Source organism: Mustelus asterias, unplaced genomic scaffold (assembly GCF_964213995.1).
Source record: "Mustelus asterias unplaced genomic scaffold, sMusAst1.hap1.1 HAP1_SCAFFOLD_1341, whole genome shotgun sequence".
NCBI classification, from domain to species: Eukaryota; Metazoa; Chordata; class Chondrichthyes; order Carcharhiniformes; family Triakidae; genus Mustelus; species Mustelus asterias.
The window spans coordinates 39,209-65,850 of NW_027591286.1; the positions used below are offsets into that span (position 1 = coordinate 39,209).

General features: G+C 39.6%; 1 protein-coding gene across 2 annotated transcripts in view; it reads left to right on the forward strand.

Annotated features, from left to right (window-relative positions):
- The first annotated feature begins 6,308 nt into the window (after window positions 1-6,308).
- myb (v-myb avian myeloblastosis viral oncogene homolog) overlaps window positions 6,309-26,642 on the forward strand; it is a 28,707-nt gene continuing 8,373 nt past the window's right edge. The window contains exons 1-10 of one of the 2 annotated variants that reach the window (XM_078206180.1): window positions 6,557-6,688; window positions 11,555-11,672; window positions 11,844-11,915; window positions 12,805-12,897; window positions 15,320-15,540; window positions 19,281-19,512; window positions 19,960-20,040; window positions 20,375-20,479; window positions 21,827-22,081; window positions 24,476-24,615. In XM_078206180.1, coding sequence (XP_078062306.1) covers window positions 6,666-6,688; window positions 11,555-11,672; window positions 11,844-11,915; window positions 12,805-12,897; window positions 15,320-15,540; window positions 19,281-19,512; window positions 19,960-20,040; window positions 20,375-20,479; window positions 21,827-22,081; window positions 24,476-24,615 — 1,340 coding nt within the window. In that variant the 5' untranslated portion in view covers window positions 6,557-6,665. Of the gene's footprint in view, window positions 6,689-11,554; window positions 11,673-11,843; window positions 11,916-12,804; window positions 12,898-15,319; window positions 15,541-19,280; window positions 19,513-19,959; window positions 20,041-20,374; window positions 20,480-21,826; window positions 22,082-24,475; window positions 24,616-26,642 lie in introns of both variants that reach the window. The other variant, XM_078206181.1, reaches the window with a different exon arrangement.

A 26,642-nucleotide genomic window follows, 5' to 3' on the forward strand; every position in this document is an offset into this window, starting at 1 on the left:
GAAGGAAGAGTTGACAGATTATCGGGGTGGATGGGAATATGGAGTTGAGGTTACAGTCAGACCAGCAATGATCTTAATGAATGGTGGAGCAAGTTTGAAGAATCGAGTGGCCTACTCTTAATTCATATAATTCAATTTCTCTTTGCTCTGGATACCTCCACCAGAGAAATTTGTTTCTGAGTATCTGCAAATTAAATTTTTGCAACCTGTCCTCATAATTTAGCCTGTTTAAGGCTGATATCGCTGATTAAGTTTTAGCCTTTATTTTTCCCACCTCCTCCAATGGCAATGCCTCCCTTTGAGTTATACTTTCACTGTACCTAACCACCCACCTCAAACCCCACCCAATTAGAATGGTTATTCTAAATGAAACTGTTGCTTTTTCAAATGAATGACTTGTTAGGTCACTTCAGAGAGGATTAAGAGATATCCACAGCGTGGAACTGAGTTACTATAGACCACAACAGAGTCTAGTTGACAGATTCAAACATGTGCTCATTTTTTTTTAGAGAAGTACAGTCTGTTTTTATATTTCTAAATTGCACAATTTTTAGAGGCATTTTTTATTGTCAATACACTGGTGTCTATTGCATCACATTGTGCTTTATTATTGGCCTACTCTATATATTTTGCTTAATTTTCACAATTTTTGATTATTTAATTTGTATTTTTATTGTTTTCAAAATGCCTAATATCTGAAAAGTTATTTGCTATCTGCCAATGAATTGTCTTTTATCTGCAGAAACATCCTTTCCAGCAGGGGTAACTGTGAGTTTTTTGTTCAGTTCTGTTAAAGTCTTTGTAGGAAAGAAGAAGGAATTGATCGAAGTATAGAAAACAGCAGGATATTGTGTCAGGCAGAAGCTGAGTGAGCAGCCTGAAGGATCAGTGTTAGGAAAGTGATAATTCCAATTTTAATTATCTTTCATTCAGAAGCTGATTGCAAATTAGTCAAATTTGCAGATGACACCAAACTAGAAGAGGCAATTGAACCTAATGAGGCGGCCCAGGAACTATAGAATTATTTTTAAAATGCGCAACAGGACAAGTCAATTGGCAGATGACATTTAACATGGACCAAAGATGGAACAAAGTCCAAAGATGTGCGGGCTAGGTTGATTGGCCATTCTAAATTGCCCCTTAGTGTCCCGGGGTGCATAGGTTAGAGGGGTTAGTGGGTAAATATGTAGGGATATGTGGATAGGGCCTGGGTGGGATTGTGGTTGGTGCAGACGCGATGGTCCGAATGGCCTCTTTCTGCACTGTAGGATTCTATGGACAAATGTAAAGTCAGCACTTAGGAAAAAACAGGTACAAATATTATATAATTATGTTTGAAGTAACTAAGGATGAATTAGGTCTGGGTAGACTTGATGATTAATGGGGCGAAATTCTATTCAACAAAAATCAGCTATGAACATTCCCTTGCATTCCCTACACTATTTTAAATTAGAATTAAAACCTTAATTTTAAACAGGGAAATGGAAATACATGCATAGAAAGCCCAGAAAGGATAATAGCATTAAGTGAATTTCACCTATCATTAAAGCAAATATAATGCTAACCTATTTCGACAAAACAGTAGTCTCGATAGGGATATTGCAAAAAATAGTTGTCTGCTATGGTGAGGAATTTTCTGGCTGAATAAGGGAAGGGATGGATGGCCTTCCTTATGTGTTTTTGTCTTTTGTTCACTTAGCTGCCACAAATGTTAATAGTCTAAATTTTACATTGAAATATTATATAAACGATATGGCACACGAACAGGAGAGTTAACCCAAACAGTCCTTGCTGGTGTTTATGGTTCACACAAGTCGTGAATATTGTCTACGGACTACCTACACCTTTGGTTTAAAAGAGAAAAGTAGGTGGAAACATAAAAAATAATCATTTGTAAACAAAAAAGATATGGTGCTGGCTCTTGGTTGAAAATTATCTAAACAATTCTAATTTCACAGTGCATAGAAAACAAATTCGATATGACCTTAAAGGAACATGTCTACGATATTGCTTATTTATAAAGGACTAATTGCAATTGTTAATTTTCAGAGTGCAAATGTGCCCTTCATTGATTTTCCATGGTAAAAGAGATTCCCCAGAACAGCTGCAATTGTATTTCAGTTGTTCACAAATGAAAAATTGTCTTGTAATTTATGGAATATAACAGGGTGTGGAAGGGAATTTCCAGAAAGGGCAATCGCTGCTGCATTTCTTATCAAACTAACTTCCAGCAAGAATGTCAAAGCTGACAGCGCTGGTAGTGTTTTCATATTTCTAACCGCCCTCCCCACCCTCAACACCATGGATAGTTTTTTGGCAGGCGTTCAGGATAATGGTTGAGAATCGCTTCCAGGGCGAGAAGCTGGAACAAGAGAGGTGGGGAAGGAAAGACGGTCAAATGTAAATAGCACGCAAAACAGGTTAAGTGCCTCTGGCTAAGCAGGCAGCTGCTAGCCCTGTGAACGCACGCGGCTCGGTGAAGCTGCGAACAGTGTGAGGGAGTTCGCCGCACGCGCTGCTCCCTTCCAGCCCCTCGCGCGTGTCGCCTGCACCTGCTCGGGCAGCAACAGTGCCTTCTCACCCATTAACGCGCACGCGGTGAGAGTCCGCACCCCTCCTCAACCTCCGCCCCAATCCGCGCGTGCTAACAGCATCAGCCCATCGACGCTGCCTCTCCGCTCCACAAACACGCGCATGCGAAATTCATCCCACCCAAGGGACACACCCCTCCTTCTCTACTCAACACCCCACAATCCGCGCATGCGAGATTCATCACCCCCACTACATCCCCCACCCACCAACCCCGAGCCCAACCCAACCCGGGCTTTACCTCGCCTACACTGCGCGCATGCGAGATTCTTAACTACCTCGACACCACACCCCCTCCTACTCAACCTGACTTGCCTCCTCCCCCCCCCCCCCCCCACAATGCGCGCGTGCGATATTCATGAGTCCTTCGATCGCACACCCTCCCCGCGTAAACCGGGCTTCCTCTCCACACCGCCCTCCCCCCCCCCATCGGCCAGCACGTGCAGTGGGGCGGGCGCGAGGGCGTTCCCGGGGAGAACCCGCCGCGATTTGAATCGAGAGGATTCCAGATGTGGGGCAGATTTTGTGAATAGGAGGGAGCTGTAGTCAGTCAGAACAAGTTACCACACAAAAAAAATCAACAAATTCCTGAGGGGGATTGAAAAAAAAAGTGTTATTTGGGATAAGAATCCCCACCTTAGTAACTCCCTGCCCTAGCACCATTTTACCACCTGCTGAGCACCACTTTCCCCCCTAAGGGCGGGGAGGGGTGGGAGGAAAGAGTGTGGGAAAGGGGGGGGGGGGGGAACAGTGTCATTTGTTTCTGGCCGGTGCTGAGGAAAAAAGCAGCGCTGACGGATCGACTCCCGCCCGCCCATGGACACCTCCTTCGGGTACGTGTGAAAGCAAAGGTGTGAGGAAAGGGCGGGGGGGGGGGGGGGACGACAGTTAGCGGCGTCACGTGGCCGCGGGTTGGGGGGGTGGTGGGGAAGGGGATGTCGACTCTTTCCCGGTTTATGATGGGCATGCAGGGTGGGAAGGAGGGAGACACTTTAAATAAACACACATCTCCCTCCCCCTCTCCCCAACCACTTTCCTCCCTCCATCCCACAGATGTGGAGATGCCGGCGTTGGACTGGGGCTGGCACAGTGAGAAGTCTCACAGCACCAGGTTAAAGTCCCAACATGTCCGATGAAGGAGCAAGCGCTCCGCAAGCTGGTGCTACCAAATAAACCTGTTGGACTTTAACCTGGTGTTGTGGGACTTCTCACTGTGCCCACCCCACAGAGTGAGAGAGCAGACAGTGCGACGGGATGGAGGGAATTTAATGGGCGATGTGGTTTGCACCGTCGGGTTATTGACTGCTCTTTCCAGCGGGCATTGAGGAGGGTGGGTGGGTCTTGTCGTTTATAGAGATTTGTGCACTTTCGTGTTTATTTGTTGATCGTTTATAGAGCCTTATTTATGTCGCGTGTGTGTATTTACCGTTCCAAGAGATTTATTTCCCTGTAAACAACCGGTTGAAGTTTGTGTTTTATTTGCGCCAGTTGTTGACATGCCAGTGCCTGTGTCGAGATGCACCTTTGGGCATCGGGCATTTGTGGCTGACCTGGACCCAAACAAAAAAAAGAAAAATGCTGCTGGAAATCCGATTTTGTTTTTAAACGAGAGAAAGAGGGAAAATGTTGGAAACCACTCAGCAGGTCAGGCAGGTAGAGAGAAAGGGAAAAAGTTAACTTTTCAACTCCAAGACTTATTTTCTTTCACCAGGACCTGGAAGAAAACGAGAGCTGCAACAATTTTCGTCCATTTGTGTACTATTTATTCACCCATTAGCCCTGCCATTGTTTTTGACTGCAATTTTTAATGCTTTAATCTCCACAAACGCTGCCAGCCTGTTGAGTGTTGCTCCAGCATTTTCTGACCCTTTCATTGCAATCCATGCTGGGGAAAGAAAAAGCTGTGACAAGGGAGGCAGACAGTGACACTGCACCTGGTTAAAGTGACGGATCTGCCTTATTTAAAAAATGTAAATGTTGGATACTATGATATAAAGATATTTTAAAGCCGCCTTTCCTGCAAGTCAGCTTGGGAAACCTAGACAGGGTGATTTACAGAAAAAGAGCATCAACTGACGGAAATGCAAAATAACTGGGTTATTTTGCACAGGTAAAGGAAAGGTGCAGATACCTGGAGAAAGAAATCGATGGGACAAATAAAGGGGAGGGGGGGGGGAGAGAAGTGATGGTGCTGAAAGAAAAGTTGAAGAGAAACACAAGGGGAAAGCGACGATAACGGAAATGAGGAAACTAATCTACGAAAAAGAGGAAGATGACAAACTGAAGACATATAGCAATAAAGGTTAAAAAAAGAATTGGCACGACCAAACAAAAAAGGGCAGGCCGGGACAAGTGTGTTCGTCGAATATTAAAAAATGTTAAAGTACGTTGAAGGTTCAGGGTCTGTCAAGAACCTGATGTGAAGTTATTTTCCCTTCTGACACAGTAGTTTAAAAAATGCAACAAAAAGAAGCCCTAACCAAAAAAAAGCAAGTGCAGCACGTTGCCATAAATTTTAAATTATAAACGGAATACCGAAGAGATTCCAAGTGGTCCCAGTCTCAACATGGATCTATACTGAGATATCGACATTTGAAGTAACAAAAAAAATCTATTACCATAAATCCAGAGAAAATAACTTTCTGGGCTGAATTTTGCAGCAATAAATTACAAAGTGACAAGTTAACAGGTATTATAGATTCATGGCAATTAAAAATTAAATGCAAGTCTATCCGAATTAAGTTGTAAACGCAACAAATTACAGACCTTGCAATATTTTGTTTATTTAAACATTAAATAGTACAGCATTAATCAGATGGAGTTAAGTATATGGGCAAAACATTTAGGAATTTTAGTTATGGGGGGAACTTAGTCATTTTGATTTGGAAGTTGGTTTAATCTGAAGTTTCTGCATACTCTGTGCAGTCCAGCCATGAGAAATATGACCCCAAAACCTTGTGCTCAAGCGACTCCAAGTGCTTTATAGGTTTATTGTCCTGTTGTATGACACACGTGCCAGGAGTGTGCAGGAAAGAGGAAGTCTATCACTGCGATCCAAGATCCCAAATGACTGCTTTCACTAAATCTGTAAATCTATTGCTGCAGACAATACATCTAGGAAGTTTATGTTGCTTTATAGGGTCTATAACATAAATGGAGATATTAAGTTTTAATTATAGCGAAACATAACCTAGAATTTTAATCCATGTTTTGTGAATATCACAAGAATGTAGCAAACATTTTTGTAATTAAACTTGAATTTCGGAAGCTACATAGAGGAAAAATACATTTTGCATTATTGTTTTGTTTAACACCGGTACGTTTGCGAACAAAGGACCCTCGTTACTCCATATTTAGGTTTTATTGCAAAACTGCAGGTTGCGCCATCTATAGAATAAGCACTCGACTTTTCGTTCAGTCCAAAATGTGTCATATAATCACTTAAATGTGTAGCCTGTCTTTCTTGCAGGTATAAATGTTCATAAAATCATATTTTCTAATAAATCATTTTGTACTCACTTCCAAGAAACGGTAACTAGGGTATAACCTCCCCCCCCCCCTCCACTTTTCCTCAAGCAACATTTCACTAATAATCAAACTGTTAAACAAATTTATTGGGTTGTACAACATCTCTGTTTGCGTCTGACTTTCTCTCTGCGGGAGAAAGTAATTCTTTTAGAAGCAATATGGTAATTGTGTAGATTAGCTGCAGGGAACCCCGCGACTGGATGCTGTGAAAGAGCTGACAGATGAAGGACAAAAGCACATTATCTTTACTTGTTTACTTTCTAAAACTCGTAGCGGGGGGAGGGGGGGGGGTTGCTGGTGGTACCGGACAGAGCGGGGATTGCAGGAAAAAGGCGGGTTTCACGGAGGACCGCCAAGGTCAGCAGTGCGCCTGCGTACTACTTTGACTCTGCTTTGGGCGCGAGATTTGGCGGGAGGGGAGGGTCCAAGGGCTTTGTTTGTAGGAATCTGTGTTTACAGAGCGTACACTTTAATCTCAATTTGCTTCCTCCTCGTGTGAGTTTGGGTGATCACTTGCAGCGACACTTCTTCCGCACTCAGAGAGACTCATGGCTCGGCGGCCACGGAATAGGTAACAATTCTATGTTTTGGCTGCTGCCTAAATGAACAAAAGTGATTATTGCAGAAAGAGGAAGAACTTTCACTTTAATTTTGTTAGCTTTATACTGGTTAGAGAAGACTTGTTAAGTAGCGAGCCAGAAGCTCGCTCCTGCTCGTACTTCACACAGCTAAATTATGAATGGAGCAATACACTTTCCAATCGTAATTGAAAAGCTGGTTACAATGGAGATTATATATATCCGTGGTTGAATTTAGTATTCTAAATTACGTGGGCATGCTGTAGAAAGCAGATTTAAAATGCAGAACTTTCATTCACATGCGCAAGTTCTGAGTGGCAACAACAATCAATCTTAAATTGAGAAGGGCATTGCAGTATCTTGTAAGAATCGCTGTACGGGTTGAAGAGACACACTTTACATTATATGTCTCCAAAGTATTCACCTAAGTGGAGCTGCGACAGTAATATTTCTGGTCTTCTAACACGTTGTTCACATAGGAAATAGTTGACTTCGTGTTTATATGTTATGTAGGTTCTCAGTTGCTATGTTCAGCACCCACTGAACTCCGCACGAGTATGAGACAAGTTATTGACGTAGCCGAATGCTTTCATGCATGAAAAGAAAATAAGTGTATCCAGTATTGAGCAATGAAGTAGATCACAAATATTGCTAGTACATGGGCTGGTGGAATGAATGACACGTGGATTTTAACTTGTTGCAAGTTGTGTGAAACTGCCGAACACAAGATCCTGACCCTAATTTTTCAACATAATAAGGTGTCCCTGGATGTGTCATGATATGAACTCGGCGAAGGCTGTTACCTAAGTTGTCAAAGTTATACGTAGCAGCGGCTGAAATTGCTAAGAGCTTTTTCTTCTATTTAACCAATATTTGTAGTCACAGAAAACTGAATATATCAGATGCATTATCGAAATTAAAATGTGAATGAAATAGGGAACAATGACACTAGCGACTGTGCAGTGCACTACCAGAAGCCACGCAAGGTCCTTTGTACGCTGAACGTGTGGAAATTCCATACGGCCGATCTACTCTTAAAAGAAACTAGTCTCCAATAGGATTCTTTCAAAATTTCAGGACTACCAAAACACACACAGAGTTATAGTATTACGGCAATTTTATGTTTCTTTTGAATTTAGTGTAACAAGCATCTTTTTTCAGTCCATGTATGAAACTACAGATTGCGAATTTGACTAGTCAGACAAGAGGTCTCCAGTTGTCATACTTTAACCCATTAACTGCCGAGTTGGTGGTTTAATTTCCTCGCATTTATGGGTCACTGACAAAACTATCTATAATCTGGATGTAGGGACATTATAACCACGATGCTATGAACTCAGCAATATACATTTGTTTTGTAAAAAGTTTGCCTTTCATTCTATTTTCAGTAACAGGTTGGTTTGATTTTTTTTCTACAAGCAATGTTGAATCAAATCATTTTCAGTTATATTTAAGCTATAGACACACTTGAATTTTAAATACTTAAATTTCATTTGCCTATGACGTTGAGCCTTGTAGATAAGATACTAAGAAAATTAGTGTACTTATTTAAATTTAGAAATTGTTTTATTGTGTCCAAATGAATATTGTCACCTCTCAAGCACTCTTAAGTCAGCAATATACTGACTGGACTTCAGGAGTGCATCCCTACTGCAACAATGTGAATTCCTCTGCTTCCCTTTCTGAGTAAAACTGTCAATTATTGCGGAATTATAGTCTATTGCTCTAAATACATATCTGCTAAGATGTGGATTGTGAGTACCTTAACACAGTCAGTAGGAAGAGAAATTCCTTCCATTAATTTAGGGTGAATTTGAACCCAGGTGAGAGAGTAGTTAATTGCATATTTCAGTTCCTGTCATCTTTGCTTGTTTTTTGCTGTGGACCCATGCTAAGTTTAAATTGTCCAAATAACTTTCTAGAGCAAAGAAAGCACCTGTGCAAGCAATAAGATGTGTTCTGAACTTAAACATTGCATATAAACACCTGCTCTAGCAGACATTAAGGAAAATCAGTGACAAGGGCGTGATCCTTGGTGTTACAAGTTGATTCACAACCCCCAAAATAATGAATTGACATTCCTGACCTGGTATCCAGACCAGTGTTCAAGTGGGGCAGTTTTGTCGGTTCTTGTCCATACCACTAGATGGGGTGATGTGTTAGGTGAGAAAAAATGAAGAACATTTTTGAATCATATGCCTGCTGGAACAGTGCCTCCTGCAGGCTGAACTTATAGAATCCTACATTGCAGAAGGAGGCCATTCAGCCCATCGAGTCTGCACCAACCACAATCCCACCCAGGCCCTATCCCCATAACCCCATGCATTTAACTTAGCTAGTCCTCCTGACACTAAGGGGCAATTTAGCATGGCCAATCCACTTGACCTGCACATCTTTGGACTGTGGGAGGAAACCGGAGCACCCAGAGGAAACACACAGACACAGGAGGAATGTACAAACTCCACACAGTGACCCAAGCCAGGAATCGAACCCGGGTCCCTGGCACTGTAAGGCAGCAGTGTTAACAACTGTGCCATCATCCCATACCACTTGGTGTTGAGTTAGTGATTATGAAGTTTAGTCCAAGTATAGAAAGTAGAGCTAAAGTAATTGTAACTGCACCTTTGGGCTACTGTTTCTAGAGTGCAATGATATTTTTTTGATGAGATTGGAATGACAAGGACTAAAAGCCTGCTTTGTTAATAATTCATTCTTAATCAGCTAAGGTTATTGATGCTGGACTTTTCAAATATCCAGTTATATTGTGCTTAGACAAGTTAACTTTTGACAAAGCATTGAAACAAAGTATAGAGTCATAGAGGTTTACAGCATGGAAACAGGTCCTTCGGCCCAACTTGTCCATGCCACCCTTTTTTTTTAAACCCCTAATTTAATCCCAATTGCCCGCATTTGGCCCATATCCCTCTATACCCATCGTACCCATGTAACTATCTAAATGCTTTTTAAAAGATAAAATTATACCCGCCTCTACTACTATGTCTGGCAGCTTGTTCCAGACACTCACCACCCTCTGTGTGAAAAAATTGCCCCTTTGGACACTTTTGTATCTCTCCCCTCTCACCTTAAACCTATGCCCTCTAGTTTTAGACTCCCCTACCTTTGGGAAAAGATATTGACTATCTACCTTGTCTATGCCCCTCATTATTTTATAGACCTCTATACGGTCACCCCTCAGCCTCCTACGCTCCAGAGAAAAAAGTCCCAGTCTATTCAACCTCTCCTTATAACTCAATCCATCAAGTCCCTGTAGCATCCTAGTAAATCTTTTCTGCAATCTTTCTAGTTTAATGTATTTAAAGCTTTTAGTTAACTTATTTTCAGAAATAAATTTTTGAGCTAATTTCCCCTTTTTCTTTAGTTTTCCAATGGTATTAAACTTATGTACTGCTCTCATCTATTGCTGGTCTAAAGCTTGGTGCTGAGCGTGCACAAATGGGACATTGAGTAATAACTCTGTTATATCCCTTTTTGAGGGAAACCCTGAACTAATCTTGCCTTTTCATAATGGCAGCATTGAACCCATAGAAACATACAAGCAGGAGTATGCCATTCAGACCTTCAAGTCTCCTCTGCCATTCAATAAGATTATGTCTGATCTAATTGTGGTCTCAACTGCACTTTTCTATCTATCTCCCATAAGCCTTAGCTCATGTCTATTAACAATCTGTCGAAATCTGCCTGAATAATTTCAATGACCCAGCCCCCAATGCTTTCTGGGGAAGAGAATTCCACATGCATTTGACCCTCAGAAAAAAATCTCTTCATTTCAATCTAAAAAGGGAGGTGTCTCATTCTTAAACTACATTCTCTAGTTCCCACAGGTGGAAACTTCCTGGTATCCTATCAAGTAGAATAGGATAAAGTTGCCTTTACTGAAAAAGTTGTCCTCTTATTTTCCCCAAATAGCTATTTTTTTATACAAACCTTTACAGACTAGTTGATAATAGAGGACATCACTGCTGAGCCCAAGTTATGACCTCATGTGACATCCATACATACACACACCTACGGAAGTTATTAAAAGTCAAGAATAGGAACTTCATCCAAGTTAGATATTCTTCTCTCTACGTAACTATGGGTTCTGAGGTCAATTGATGCTTCTTTCACTACCTCAGCCAAGGTCAGCTAACTCATTGGGTATCAGAATTCTGACTTTGTCTATATGGCTCAGCTGTGCATTATATGAAGGGTACATACTAAGTTTTTTATTGCAAGTGTATATATAGACTATTAGTGTAATAAATTAATTTGCCTAATGCAGGAATAAAAAAAGTCACAAATCTTATATTTCTTTAGCACTGAAATTTTAAGTGGACAAAAACTTATTAATCTGTAATAAAACCATTTTTATTCTACAATTATATGATCAACTTATTAGGTATGATTGTAAAATATGCTAATGAAGCTTCTTGTGAATGGAAATCCATATACCACTATCTTAATGTTTTTACTGATCCATTAAGTGTCTTACACATGTTAATTCTGAGCAATTCTTCTCTCATTAATAGTATTATTTTGCTATTTGAGAGTATGTTTTAAGTGACCTGGCTATTAAAATAGAATTAAACAATTAAAATAAGGATGCATTTAACTGTGAAGTAATTAGATTGTACTATTAACTATTTAATTGTAGTAACTCATGCTTTTCCAGACAGTACTGAAAAGGTTGTTTGGAATATACTTGTGAATGCTCTACTGAACCTAAATGTCTGATATTTCCAGATTTTGTATTTGAAAATACAGTAATTGTTTTCCTCTTTGTTGAACCCTGTAATTTTCTTCAAAAAGAATATGAAAAAATTATTGCTGCCGAATTTTAAAAATTATTTTGTTTGTAGTTTATACAGTAGTGATGAGGAAGAAGAAGAGATTGAAATGTTTGATCATGATTATGATGGTCCACAACCAAAGTCTTGTAAACGGCAATTAAGTAAAACCAGGTGGACACGTGAAGAGGTATGTCAAGATTAATTGAACAAGCTCTTTTTAAACACCTCTCAGCTGAAAGTGTAATCAAATTAAACTAAAAATGGTTTGTCATATTCAAGTTATACCAGGTTCCTTTGATTTGCATAATTGTGTATGTCCAGATCCAATAAAAACAAAAAAACACTTGTTTTTTTAAAGGATGAAAAGCTGAAGAAATTAGTTGAACAACATGGAACAGAAGACTGGAAAGTGATTGCCAATTTCCTTCCAGTAAGTGCTATCTTCTGTGGTCTTTACATATACTTCAAAATGTTATTCTCACTTTAAGTAAAAATATATGTTCCGATTTTCTGAAAATTCATTGTTGTTCTTGTTTGAAAATAGTATAACATCATGTATAAATGTTAAGTCTACATGAATAATAATATTGGAAAAGTTTAGTAATATTTTAAAGATAAATCCAATTGCTTATCATCACCTCACCATGACTCAATGACCAAGTTTAAAATGAGGCTTGACAAAGGATTTACTTTACAGTACCTGGTTGAGTAAGTTTTCTAATTGCAATGCTGTTACAATACTCTTCCAGAAAGTTGAATGTTGAGTTTAAAAATACAAATATTATGCAGAGATGTAAAACTTTTGGGTCATTCAGAACAATAAGATATGTCATATTCCATGTGACACATGGGCACATGTATTGGATGACCCTTAAATGGGTTGTTTAATTTCTGGATAATTTATTGATCATTTAATTTCACTTTCAGTAATCAGAATTGAACAGTCTTACTGTCAAACACCTGGTAAATTATCTGACACCTGACTTACCACAGCTGTTTCATTAAGATTATATGTAGTTTGATATTAAGAACTGAAAAGTATGCCATACCGAAAGACAAAAAATATTTTAGTTTAAATTTTTTAATAGAATAATTTCCTCACCATGACAGATTGCTATGTTAAATGGCTATTGATATTTGCAGTTGTTGTATTTGACAAGTTATTTCCCTTATCTTACACAGATGCTTGAAAAGTGAAATGCAGAAATGAAACTTGTCTGCTGAGTATTGCATTGAATTAAAGCCACAAAGTGTTGTACATTCTCTTGAAAACGCTTTAAAACATTAGAATTAGTTCCTGTATTCCTTTACAAATCTAGAATCGGACCGATGTGCAGTGCCAACACCGATGGCAAAAGGTTCTAAATCCTGAACTTATTAAAGGCCCTTGGACAAAAGAAGAGGATCAAAGGGTACGGTCATTTATTAAACAGTTGAGTAGTTAGAAGTGTGTTATTTTTTGACCTGGCTTTTGACTCAAAGAACCCAACAGACCAGAAACTCACCACCCACCCAAGAGAAATGTCAAATATTGGAGGGCCATGTATATAGAGGAAGGAGGGGAAACAGGAGTAAGGGTTATCATGTTCTGGATTGCATACCTCCCAGAAGTGCATACCTTAATAGTAGGTAATTTGATTGTAATCTGGATCTAATAGAATTTTTTTTAGTTGTTCAGGGAATGTGGGCATCACTGGCTGGGCCAGCATTTATTGCCCATTCCTAATTGCCCTTGAACGGGGGCATTTGAGAGCCAACCAAATTGCTGTGGGTCTGGAGTCACATGTAGGCCAGACCGGGTAAATATGACAGATTTCTTTCCCTAAGGGACATTAGTGAACCGTATGGGTTTTTACGACAATTGACATTGGTTTCATGGACATCATTGGACCTTTAATTCTAGATTTTTTAATTGATTTATCAAGTTTTACCATGTGCTATGGTGGATTTAAACCCATTTCCCCAGAGCATTTCTCTGGGTTTCTGGATTATTAGTCTGGTGACAATACCACTACGTCATCACCTCTCCCAAAAAAGGAGAAAAATAACTTGGAAATGGTTTGTGAAAGGAAAGCGAACCAGAAAGGTACCTTTCTTCCCAAAAGATAAAACATGCAATTTATTTAATGGTATGTTGTCCTTTATTGCATGTGGTTAGAGTACAAAAGTAAGAAATGTTATGGAGTTTCTGTGAGATCACACCTAGAGTGTTGTTTATAGTTTACCTAAGAAAGGATATACTTGCCTTTGAAGGAAAACAAAGTTTCGCTAGATTGATTCCTGGACTGAGATTGATTCCTATCAGGAAGATTAAGTAAAATGGCCCTATGGAGTTTAGAGGATCGAGAGATGATCTCATTACAACATAATTCTGAAAAAGTTTGATGCTGCTGGTAACTGCTGATAGGCTCTTTCCCCAGCTGAAGATTCTAGAACTATGGTGCATAGTCTTAGGATAAGGGGGTAAGCCATTTAGGACCAAAATAAGGAGAAATTTCAGGGGCGATTCTCCCAAAAGTGCTGAATTGGCGGGATAACTGTTCTAAATCCCGACTTCTGACAGTTTAGTTTCTCACTTGAATCTCCGCACTCTGTGCACTGAGGAGGTCCCAGTCGTGAATATCATTAAAAACCCAGTGGGGCGGGGCCAAATCGCGCTGGAGTTCGACAGTTCTGGAGCTCTGCACATGTGCAGTGGCCCCAAACTATCATCCTCCCATTTGCTGGCCAGCTCGATTGCTGGCCAGCCTAGGACCCCCGCAGTGCTGCCCCTCCAGCCTCCCCCATGGCCCAATCGAGGCCCCCACAGCAATTCCCGGGCCAGCCCTGACAACCCCCTCCCCCAGCCCGTGGGGAGCTAGTCTGAACCCCGCCGGCATGAAGTACTCCTGGCGGGGTGGGAGATTCAATCGAATTAACAAATATACATATTTAAAATACATGCAGAAAAGATTTAAATGACTTATCTGCCTTCCGGCTGGTTTCCAACGTGGTCTGGCTGGTGACTGTTCGCTGGCTCTGGGAGATGCGCTTGCATTCCTGGCACATGCGCAAATCCCTGTTCAAGGCTGTAGACGCGCGTCTCCCACCACTACCCACCAGAAAAGCTGAAGGCTGCAATGGGAGAATCGCGGCCTTCATTATTGAGGGTAAGGAATCATTGGAATTTTCTACTTCAGAAGGCTATGTTTGCTCAGTCATTGAGTACATTCAAGACTGAGATTTTTGGATACAAAGAGAAATGTGGGATATGACGATTTGATGGGAAAATGGAGTTGTGACTGAAGATCAGCCATGATCTTACTGAGAGGCTTGTGGCCTGTTTCTGCTCCGATTTCTTGTACTCTTAAAGTTGCTTGGATATTATGCTGCAAATAATATATGACATAATAAACAATTTTAATAGGCTTGGAATGCCATAACTGTCGAGTGATTTTTTTTCAAGAATGTTTGAGGCCTTGAATGACCTCTTCACAGTTCCTAAGTTTTTAATGTCATTAGGTGCAATTCAATGCAAGGAGGACAACCAATTGATAGAACATTATAACAATGTACATTAGAGTTTTTTCATACTCAGGAATACATTTCTTTAATGTTTTGGGTGCTATATCTAGTGGCTCTTACTCCTCTGTCTGTGCTTCAGTCAAATATAAAATATATTACATACCTTATAAATTTTAGACATGTAAGAAAGTATTAAAGAATGAATATTGTTTTGTTTACTTAAAAATTCATAATTTACTAAACTATTTTAAGATAAATTTTATAATTCAGAATAATGTTAAATCTGCATAACTTGCACACGGCATTTCTAAAACAAAAATTTTGTTATAGGTAATAGAACTTGTTCAGAAATATGGCCCAAAACGCTGGTCTGTTATCGCAAAGCACTTAAAAGGCAGAATAGGAAAACAATGCCGGGAGCGGTGGCACAATCATCTGAATCCTGAAGTGAAAAAAACTTCCTGGACCGAAGAAGAAGATCGAATTATATATCAAGCGCATAAAAGACTTGGAAATAGATGGGCAGAAATAGCAAAGCTACTTCCTGGAAGGTAAGCTATGTTGAAGCCTAACCTGCAGAAAATAAGAGCCTAAATTCTAGTGGATCATAAAAAAAGTTACCCTGTAATAAATTATAGAATGATAGCATCCATATTACCATACCGTATAATAATGAGGGTCTTTGGAACACTTTGCAACCTCTAGTGAGATAAATTGAGTTGGTAACAACAACATGTTATTATTGGAGGAATTGTCAGAATGTGTGTGGGAAGTTTAATGAATGGGGGCCAAAGGGATAATTGGAATTGGGATATAAGAAACTATTCAAAGTCGCAGATGATACTAAATTAAGGCACATTAAAATAAAGAGGAAACTCAGAGATTACATTTGAGTTATTTAAATATTTAAGTAGACAGGACAATGGCAAATAAAATTAAAAGTTAAAAGGAACTGTGCGTGAAGTAATGCATGTAGAAAAAAATTTGACAATGCACGTACAATGACATAGCTAAAGAAAAGTTAAAAGGCCTGGGAATCTTAATTAATCCAATGTTTGATGTGTCTAACCAATGCAAAATGGCCCTCAACAAAATTAATGAAATATTATAATCAAAACAGAAGAATGAATACAGGTCAGAGGGTGCCATGGTCTAATTGTGGAGTACTCTGGTCAGACCATACCTTGGAAATTTTACCCATTATGGTCACTGGAGCACAAAAGTGACAGATGAATACTGACGCTTGCATTGAGATGATCTATGAGGCTAAACCCTATTTGAGCTATGAAAAAGACGAGTAGTGGAGATAGAAAATCATGTAAGAACCAATTAGATGCTGCAACAGAGGTACTTTAGGGTCATTTTGGATGCATTAACTGACTGGCTTTGATCTCTGAAAAATGGGTAGGCTTGGGATGGTAGATGTTAAATTGGTATTCATCTCAGAATGTCAAAAATGAAAGTGTGCAGGGATCCCCAGTATGTTGGCCCTCTTGAATCATTGGCGAATCAGTTGGGGCTGGATCATATAGGTGCTGAATGGATGATATGTATTCCCAAAGACATGCTCAATGATGAGCTTGCGATCGGTGCAAGACCAACAGATTGCCTACATCTGTGAGACAAGGATGTCTGAAAGTAAGACGTTTGAGTTGACACGTGGGATGACACATGGGAGTCGCTGCATGGGATGTCCCTTGCTGCTGACTGGAGTGCCTGGAGACAAGCAGTCAGAAAGGGTGTAGGATAAGCAGAAGACAAAAGAAACATCCAGATGGCAGAAAAGAGAGCCCAAAAGAAGGAAGAAGCGTCAGTTAACCTTGGATCAACGCTATTCATTAATGCCAGCTGTGGAAGGGACTGTCACTCATGAGTCAGCCTTTGTTGCCACAACAGATGATGTTCAATCCAACACCACCGACAGTCCATCTGAAGTGGAAGAATGCCTTCCCTCTACTATAAATCTCAAAGCTGACCCGTCTACTTTTGCTTTTAATCAAAGCACAATTGAGATGTGGCATTTTGCTCTAGGAGACAGATTACTCTTTAAATATTTTAATAAGACTGTAAGTGTTTCACATTTTTTCAATATTTAACATTTAACCCTGATTGACCAGATTGACCAAATTTCCCATGCCTTGAGGAAACTCAGCAGCTAAAGGGAGGTGAGAAATGTTATAGTATCTAGCAGATATGTGCTTTTTTAGCACTGCATGTGAGTTAGGAGAAGGATTGCTTTCCCCTCGTCCCCAAAGCTTAACTGTGAATCACTACTGTGAGGAACTGACTAACTTCCAAACCCCCAACAACGTGTAGGTAGGTGAACCCTTCATTCATTCTGAACCCATCCGAGGTGGAGAAACTGGTCAATGCTCATAATTCGCTTTAATAGTTTATTGTAACATTTCTAAACTGAAAACCCTTTTAAGTTAAATCATTATCATTTCCAGTTTTTCTGTAACTTCTGAGCGGCACTTATGCTGTTAACCCTTGAATTGCTGCTTCTGAAAAGTTGTTGCTTTGGTTCCAGCTGTTCTTTTAGCTTAGATTGATTCATCCAATCCCCTCATTAAACTTAGTTTCTGAGAAGCCTTTTACTGTGCAGTACTACCATTGCTGTGCTGCTGTTTTTACTGTTCTATTTCTACTGTTACTGCTATCTGCTACTACACTATCCTTACTGGTAAACACATGTTTCTTTGAACTACCAAAAAAAATCATATCCGTGACAATGATTGCCACAGACCCCTCGCCAAACCTGTGTCTCCTTACATATTATAACAGTCTCATACCTGGTTCATGAATAGACCATTAACTAACAAAGGTGGTTGTGATGGAGAAGAGCCTGGTTATCTAAGGTAGCTTTTGCTCTAACCCAAAAGTTCTCTGGGATTAGCATTTCCATGGTTCCACAAAGCTTGTTAGCCTGTAGCTATTATTTACAGTTCTATAGTTTTGTCAACAGGTGTTTAATGGTCAGTACACATACACATCAAATGTTAGCTGTCTCTCGACTAGCATATTGAAAAAGTCACTCAGATTTTGAAGGTCTCAGATCTTCAAGGTCCTGTAGAATGTTGGGAGGCAGAATTTGGCCAATTTCTGAAAATTGTCCATTACAAACAACCTTTTTGCAGTACCTAACTTTGTGCTTTAAATGTTGACTTCTTTTAAGTTGAAAGTGTTCTTGCTAAAGGACTGATTACACATGATCTCCTACAGACCATGTACTTTGATCCCTCCTTCCCATGCACTGTCCAGCAATGACCTTCAATCTCCTCCCAATCCTCTGATCTGACCCTGACCATTCCAATCTCCATTGGTATTTTGAATCTCACCCTGACCCTTCCCATCCTACTGCAACCTCCAGTTCCTCTGTCCATTCCCTGGCGCTGGACAGGTTGTTGGCCTTAATCTGGCTGGCTGTGGTCAGGAAATGGGGACAAATTTGGAAAAGACTTTGCAGGAAATTCATGCTTGCGAATTGCTCATCTTGTGTGATTTGTAGTTCTTGTATTGTTTCACAATGTACCATATGTTATGTACATGGTATATAGACATTGTCATTGAGCTTTACAATGTGGAGCAGCAGACTTTAGTGACTATTTCTATTAAGTAGTAATAGCATGCGGTGTACCTTTCAGTTGCCTATTCCATCAATGTCTGGGCTTCAGTTGCACTGTTTTGACTTTCCATATTTGATGAACAAACATACAACAGATTTCAAATAATTTTTCTTGATTCAACTTGAGTGTATTACAGCAGTGATGACACTTTCATTGATTGGAAAATGCTTTAGGACATCTTGAGGTTGTGAAAGGTTCCATATAGATGTTTCTCTTTTATGATTTTTGAAACTGAGCCCAAACAAGTTCTGCCTATAGGTTATTGTTACAAGAACAATCCCAGTATGATTAGAGTTTTGATTTAATAGAATCATGTGGCACAGTGGTTAGCACTGCTACCCCACAGCGCCAGGGACCTGCGTTCGATTCCCGACTTGTGATCTGTGTGGAGTCTGCACGTTCTCCCCGTGTCTGTGTGGGTTTCTTCCGGGTGCTCCAGTTTCCTCCCACAGTCCGAAAGGCGTGCTGGTTACGTGCATTGGCCATGCTAAATTCTCCCTCAGTGTACCCGAACAGGTGCCAGAGTGTGGCAACTAGGGGATTTTCACAGTAGCTTTATTGCAGTGTTAATGTAAGCCTACTTGTGACACTAATAAATAAACTTAAAACTATTATTTGTCCATGAATTGCTGGCTTGTATACATTTTTATATTATCTCTGTGTAGGACTGATAACGCTATCAAGAACCATTGGAATTCCACAATGCGTCGTAAAGTAGAGCAAGAGGGTTATCTGCAGGAGTCTTCTAAAATTAGCCAGCCAACGGTGACCACAAACTTCCAAAAAAATAATCACATTATGGGTTTTGCCCATACTCCTCCATCTGCCCAGTTGCCAACTACCCAACCCCAAGTGAATGGTGACTATGCATATTTTCACATTCCTGATCCACAAGAGGTAGGATGTTAGAATTTCTTTTTGCTTTTTATTCTCTTCTAGTAACTTTATGGTTTTTGTATACTAATCCTGTAGTACTGTAGTATGCATATCCATGTATTAATTTTGAAAGGTTAGTGGAATGAAAGCTGCCCAATATTTTTTTGTCTGGAAGGCAGCTTTGTAGTTAAATAGTAGTTTTACTTTTCATTAAAGTTACTTTTATGCATAAATTAAAAATATCCTTAATTGATTACAAGATGAGTTTTTATAGGTATTTGAGTGCAAAATGTTTCTAAATAGTTGAATTTATCATTAGAATCTGAAATAAGTTTTCTTAAAATATAGAAAGTGGCAGCTGTTTCAGAGATATAAATATTTATTACTCTTTGTACTACAAATCATGTAAATATAAAAAGATTAATCCCAGCAGAATTGATTTTGACCATGCTTTATTGTTTTTCCCAGATTTCTAATTCAGTGCCCTACCCAGTAGCTCTACATATGAACACAGCCAATATTCCCCAACCAGGCATTGCAGCTATTCAGGTAGGTTAAATTTGTTTTCTTCCTGATCATTTTTATATGAGCTACAAAGACCACTATTCTTCAAGGTTAGTTTTAAATTCAATGAATTCATCCTTCAGAAAATATTGTATATGAACAAAATGTTGTTTTGAAAGAAATGTATCTTCTCTATATTAACAGCAAGTCATTACTATTTATCCATGACAAAGTTCATTTAATAATTGGTTTTGACCTTCATGGTTGCCTTGACCTCAGCTGTGGTAGCTGAAGTCCGAAAGTCTTAATCAGTATAACGTTATATTTAAAGTCATACCCTTTGATCTCTTCTTTCTTTTCCCTCAACTCTTAATTTCAGAGGCACTATAATGATGAAGATCCTGAAAAAGAGAAAAGAATAAAGGAATTAGAGTTGCTACTAATGTCGACTGAAAATGAACTGAGAGGGCAGCAGGCATTACCAGTAAGAATGTCACTGTGTGGCTTGGATAAAGGGCTAGCAGCTTCACCCCAGTGCTCCTCTCTTTCATTTCCACCTTTTAAAGGCTCTATATTAATTTTAAATCTGTGAAACCAAAAATTAATTTTAAAATCAATATCTCTGCAAGATAACTAGAGTAATAGTGGATGCATTTTATGTTTAAATACATCTATTCCATTTCCAAAAATCTTAAAAGTTACAATTTGAATAAATACATTTAACACTGATTTACTGAAGTATTCTCATAGTATCATACCCAAAACAATTTACTTTGCTGAAAAAACTAATCTAGAGCCTATTTCCAAATCTGTCATTTGCTTTCTAAGGCTGTGCTCTTTTTTGCATTGCATTTCATTGCTTGCCTGCATTAATTTTTAAGGTGCATGTTTGACTGTTTACTTCAATGTTCTTTTTAAACTATGCATTATTTTCCTGGCTGGTTACATTAACCCATTTTGTTTAAATTATCAGCAGATAGTGATGCATGACAAAAACACATGCTGGCTTTTCAATCAATTCCACAATGTATGAACAGTATTTCAGTTATAAAAGCAACAGTACTGGTTTTGGTTTTACTGTATGTGGTAAAAGCCAGACAAACCCAAGTGACAATAAATGTCCAGCATACTCGGAGGGGGTTTTGAGAGGGTATTGTGGTACATGGGTTTGCATGAAAAATAACCTGCATGAGAATTTATGTAACTGTACTAATAGTTTACATTTAGAAACTATGTAAACCTGGTTTTATTTTAAAAGTTTATCATTTCTTCCATCATCTGACTACATATTAAGCTTGTCTCTAATTTCTGCTCTATTTTCTGATAATTTTGATTTGCACACCTCTGTGTTGCGTTGGTGTGAGCTGCAGCATTAAAAAGGTTAGCTGCAGTAATTCACTGCTACAAAAGCAACTCTAACTCACCATTCTAAAATAGCCTGCAGAAGAATTTTAACTAGCTCAGGATGAAAGCCACATGGAACATACAACTACGTAAACTCTATTATGTTGCCCAAAAATTTTCTTTAATTAGACAGAAGCCATGGCCCAGTTGTTTTATTGGCTAAAGAAGATATTTAAACCTTAGTTACTATATTGTAATACCTGAAATTTTTTGTTGAGGGAAGAAAAAAGTCAAGAATATGTTTAGCAAATGTGAAGTAGACAGTAGGGCACCATTTTTTTGTAGTGCAGAAAAAGCTCTTTACATCGTGTTTCAAAAGTAACTTACAAGAATGATGCAACTACTAAAATGCTTCTGCTAATATCTGATTCAACCTTGTGCAATCTAATTACTAACTTCCTTTACTTTCTCTCTTCCTTTTCTGCAGACTCAGGCATCAGACTACTCTAGTTGGAACGGTACTGTAGTCATTGATAATGCAGGAGTTCACAACAGCAGCGTGGCCATTACTTGCCTGGGAGAACATAGGCAGCCAGCACATCCACCTCATATGGATCATGGTTGCTTGCCAGAAGAAAGTGCATCACCAGCAAAATGGATGATTCATTCTAATGGAATACTCTCACCGTTGAGAAATGTTCCAAATTCTGAATACACTGAAACACTTCAACTCATAGATTCAGTGAGTGACTTTATCAGTTTTGGGGTCTTTGGTTAAAGTTAGATGTGCATGACTCATGTTTTTACATAGGATTTGCATCTTAAGGGTGGGATTTGAAATTATGGATAATAGTATCACAGGTTTAAAATAATATATAGCATTATCAAAATATTTAATTGCTACAGTTAATTACTTTATTTGTTAACTTTTAAATGCTAACATGGTACATGATGTGAAATTCAAGATAACAGTGACATAAAAGCAAAATTTCTGTGTATGTAAAGTTTATCGTTACAGTTTTCAACATCAGTGGGGTTGTAAAACAGGCATTATTAGACCGGCTGCTCCTTATATACCTCAATGGAAAGGAAAATTGGGTGAGGTGTAGAATAGGCAGCTGATTAGACATCGCTCATTTTGCAACTCTGTCAAAGTTGCATGTTCAACCCTATTAGTTTGCTTTTTCAGTATCGTGAATCGAGTTGTACTGTTAAACCTTAAAATAAGTTTGATTTGGGGGGAAAATGTACACAAGCTATTTTTAATGAATTTTAATACATTCACAGTCAACAGGTAAGATTAACAGAGACTAAAGTGATTTGGCAAAACAAGTTTATATACAATGCATTGCATTTACTTAGCTTGTATAGATCTTACTGTCTGAAAATCTTGGAGGAAGAATTTTAAACATGTTTTTACAGACTGACTTAAGTACAAGTAGTTGAAGAAAGGGTATTCCCAGCAAACATTACCATGCCTTTGAAAGCTATAGCATTTAGTTACACAGGTGGCACTGTTCGCCGTTTATAGATTCGTGCCTCCCAAATTGTTTCAGGATCCATCTACTTGGGGTGATATCAACAGTTTCGACTTCCTCGAAGGGGAAGACAGCACACCTAGCAAAAATGTTACAGCCAAAATCACGCAGCTTCAGCACAATGAGAGCAGCGTTTGCCAGTGTGAAGGACATACTAACACAAGCCTAAGCAAAAGCATGTGCCAGGGCTCCCCTGCTTCACTCAGCTCACCCTCTCCTTCAAAGTTCAGCACTCCGCCAACTATCCTTCGCCGCAAAAAGAGAGGGCAGCCTAACCACTCAACTAGTGGTGATAGTAATTGCTCCACATTAGCTGACTTCAGCTGCTCTACTCCTAAGCGTACCCATGTCAAAGGTCTACCCTTCTCTCCCTCACAGGTAGATGAATAGTAATCAACAGATATTACTAATACTGCAACAGACATGAAATGGTTAACAATTTAGAAACTAATTCTATGGAACAAATGACTAATCAGTTTTGTACTCACTGATTTGACTATGTATTTTTAACCCACTCACTACTGTCCCTCTGACCACTCTCTCAGATCAGCACAATGCTAATTAGTTATGCTTTCATTTTTGTGCATTAAAATGCCAACATTTTTCATTGAGTTCTCTAGAATATGATTGGCTTCTCTTTTACATTTTGTATTCAGTTTAGTCAAAAGTTGTGTTTCCTGTAACCAAAACTTGGCCTCTTTTTCTCATTTCCCGTGTACAAAGGTTTCCTATGTTGCAAATTCAACACAATTCTTTTGCATCTTGATGCATTTAACTTGTGACCTTTTGGCTGAATTATTCTAAGACTGCAATTTTAAATGCTATTATTGAGTTTATTAAAAAATAAAGCATGATCACTCAGCTTGCCATCAAAGTTATCAGGGTGGGCTATTGGAGGCAAAATTTCTGCCTGTCGTAAATATGACCAACAATGTAAGGGGATGTGTTTGCTTTGAGCTTATTGCATTCCTACTCCCTGGAACTTCATTAGAACTCAGCGCATGTCAGGTGAGATAGGTCTGGTGAGAGTATTAGCTGAGTAATGGGCTGATGTGGGGAGCATCTAGGGATGTAGGCTGAGATCATGCTGTATCTATAAGATTTAGAAACAGTTATTTTTAATTTCTAACTAGGCCCCTTTGTAAATTAGATAACTTCATGACACCCCAGAAAAGTTGTCACAATCAGTATCAGAAGTTCCATCGAACAATGCAAACAAAAATGTAGTATCTCTTGCTGATCTGTGGATTTTCAGGGCCTATGTTTTTCCTCTTTGTTTTAACATAAGGATAACAGATGTTTAAAAGTGAAATGCTTCCAAATTTAAATTCTGAAATTTTACATTTCATTAGCATCATCCTGTTACAATCTTTTATTAAAACTCCTGAAAGTCACATTATGAAGTTACTGGAAACAGAACTTTTTTCTCTTAGGTGTTATTTTGTGTTGCGTGATTGCACCTACTAGTAATTTTAATTGTTTGAGAATCATTTCTGTTAGAGGTTTACTTTTTTTTAGCCCTGGTCTGTGCAGATGGTACTTTACACTTTAGTTTTTAGTTGCATTCAGTTCAATCTAATGGCTCTTTTTCTTTTCAGTTTTTAAATACATCCACAAATGACCACCTAGAAATGGAATCTCCTGCATTAACTTCTACTCCAGTGTGCAATCAAAAGATTATTGTAACAACTCCACTACATCGTGACCAAACACCTAAGCCACAAAAAGAAAATGATGCGTCAGTATGCTTCTGCTTCTTGTCAGTTTTTGTTTGCTTTCTCATAGCATTAATTAATAAAGAAAGCATCTATGAGGATTTGTCTTCTTTGTGATAGTTTTTTTGCGACTTCTGATATAAAATATATATAATTTGTTCAGGAAATTGTCTTTTTGTCGTAATTGAATGCAAATGTTTTGTCTAAATATTTTGTTACCTGTTTGACAATATTTTAAGAAAAAACTGGCCAGTACATAAAGAATTTAAACTAAGCTGTCATTTTGTACAGTAAGAAGTCTGTTGTGAGACTTCTTACTGTGCCCATCCCAGTCCAACACCGGCATCTCCACATGTCATTTTGTAGTTCATGGATCAAAATTCTTAACTACATATACAAAGCATTTTGAAAGAACATACGCAAATATCACTATAGTCACATCGAGTAACATTGCTTTAACTTGTATTTGTCCTTATTAATATAATAATTGAGTCAGATAGTTTGGACAATTGATTTATTTTATTATGTACTACAACTGTGGCTTCCCACCAGACAGATTTACAACCTTATCACAGATTTTACATTTGTTCATGGGATATGGGTGTTGTTCGCTGGCCAGTATTTATTGCAGTCCCTAATTGCCCTTAAGAAGGTGGTGGTAAGCAGCCTTCTGGAACCGCTGCAGTCTCTCTGTTGTAGGGACACCCACAGTGTTGTTATAAAGTTTATTTATTAATGTCACAAGTAGGCTTACATTAACACTGCAATGAAGTTACTCTGAAAATCCCCTAGTTGCCACACTCCACCTGTTCATGTACACTGTAGGGTTAGGAAGGGAGTTTTGGGATTTTGCTTCAGCAACAGTGAGGAATGGCTATTTGGTTCCAACTCCGGATTTTGTAGCTTGAAGGGCAACTTCCGGGGTGGGGGTTCCCATGCATCTGCTGCCCGTGTCCTTTCCGATGATAGTGGTTGCAGGTTTGGAAGATGTTGCCCATAATTCTCCCAAAGAAATTCTAAGTCCACAATTTGTGTGAAAACTGGAGTAGCTCCTGGTTTATTAGCAGGATTTTCAAATTGAATCTCCTACACCAGAACACTGAAGAGTGCCCTAGTGAGATTCCCTCTGAAAATCTGTGGGCGGGGCCTATTCCAGCTGGAGAGGCCAGCACTGTGGTACTGAGCAGGTCACTGCATATGCGCTGATCTGTCAGCGCCGAGATCAGTGCATGTGCAGTGGCCCTGCACTGCTGACCTCCTACCCTGATTGCTGGCCAGCCCTGCAACCACCCATCGTTGCTCCTCAGTGCCCCCACTCGCCCCCTCCCTCCCCCTGATCGCTGGCCTTCTGGGCAAGCCCCAATGTCTCCAATCCCTGGCCCACCCTGATCACCGTCTTCCCTCCCTCTACCATGGATCCCATTGCAGAATGGCAGTGGGACCCCCACCCCCTCTGATTGCCCCACCTCTGCCATAGGTACTGCCCCCCTCTGACCCTGCCCCTTTGGCACTGCCTGATGCCCGGTGAGATGTGCCAAGCTCCCCCTTGGGCATTCCCAGTTTGTTCTTTGGGCAGTGAGGGGACCAGGCTGGCACTGCCCAGGGTGCACCCCTTACCCCTGACCTCCTGGGGGAGCCTCCATGGCCTCTCTTCACTCCAGCGGGGTCAGCCACCTGTTCCCCCATTAGCGGGGAGCAGTTGCAAATCTCTGGAGTGAACCACTCCTGGCGGTGGGGTTGTGGGGGGGTTGCTAGCGGACTAGGAGGCTTTATCCCAGGCCCGCTAATGATATGTAAGTGCCGATTATAATATTGAAATCAGCCCTGCGCCGATTTCCAGCACAGAGCTGATGACGCTGAAAAACCTTGCCGCAAAGGCCGTAGTGCCCAGCAGGAAGCCCGCAAAACAGCCTCTGCTGATGTCAGGGAGCCTTGGTAAGCTGCTGCATTGCAGATCTTCAATGGTACACATTGCTGCCCAATGAGTTAGTTGTGGAGGGACTGAACATTTATTGTGATTAATGGGGTGCCAATCAAATGGGCTGTTTTG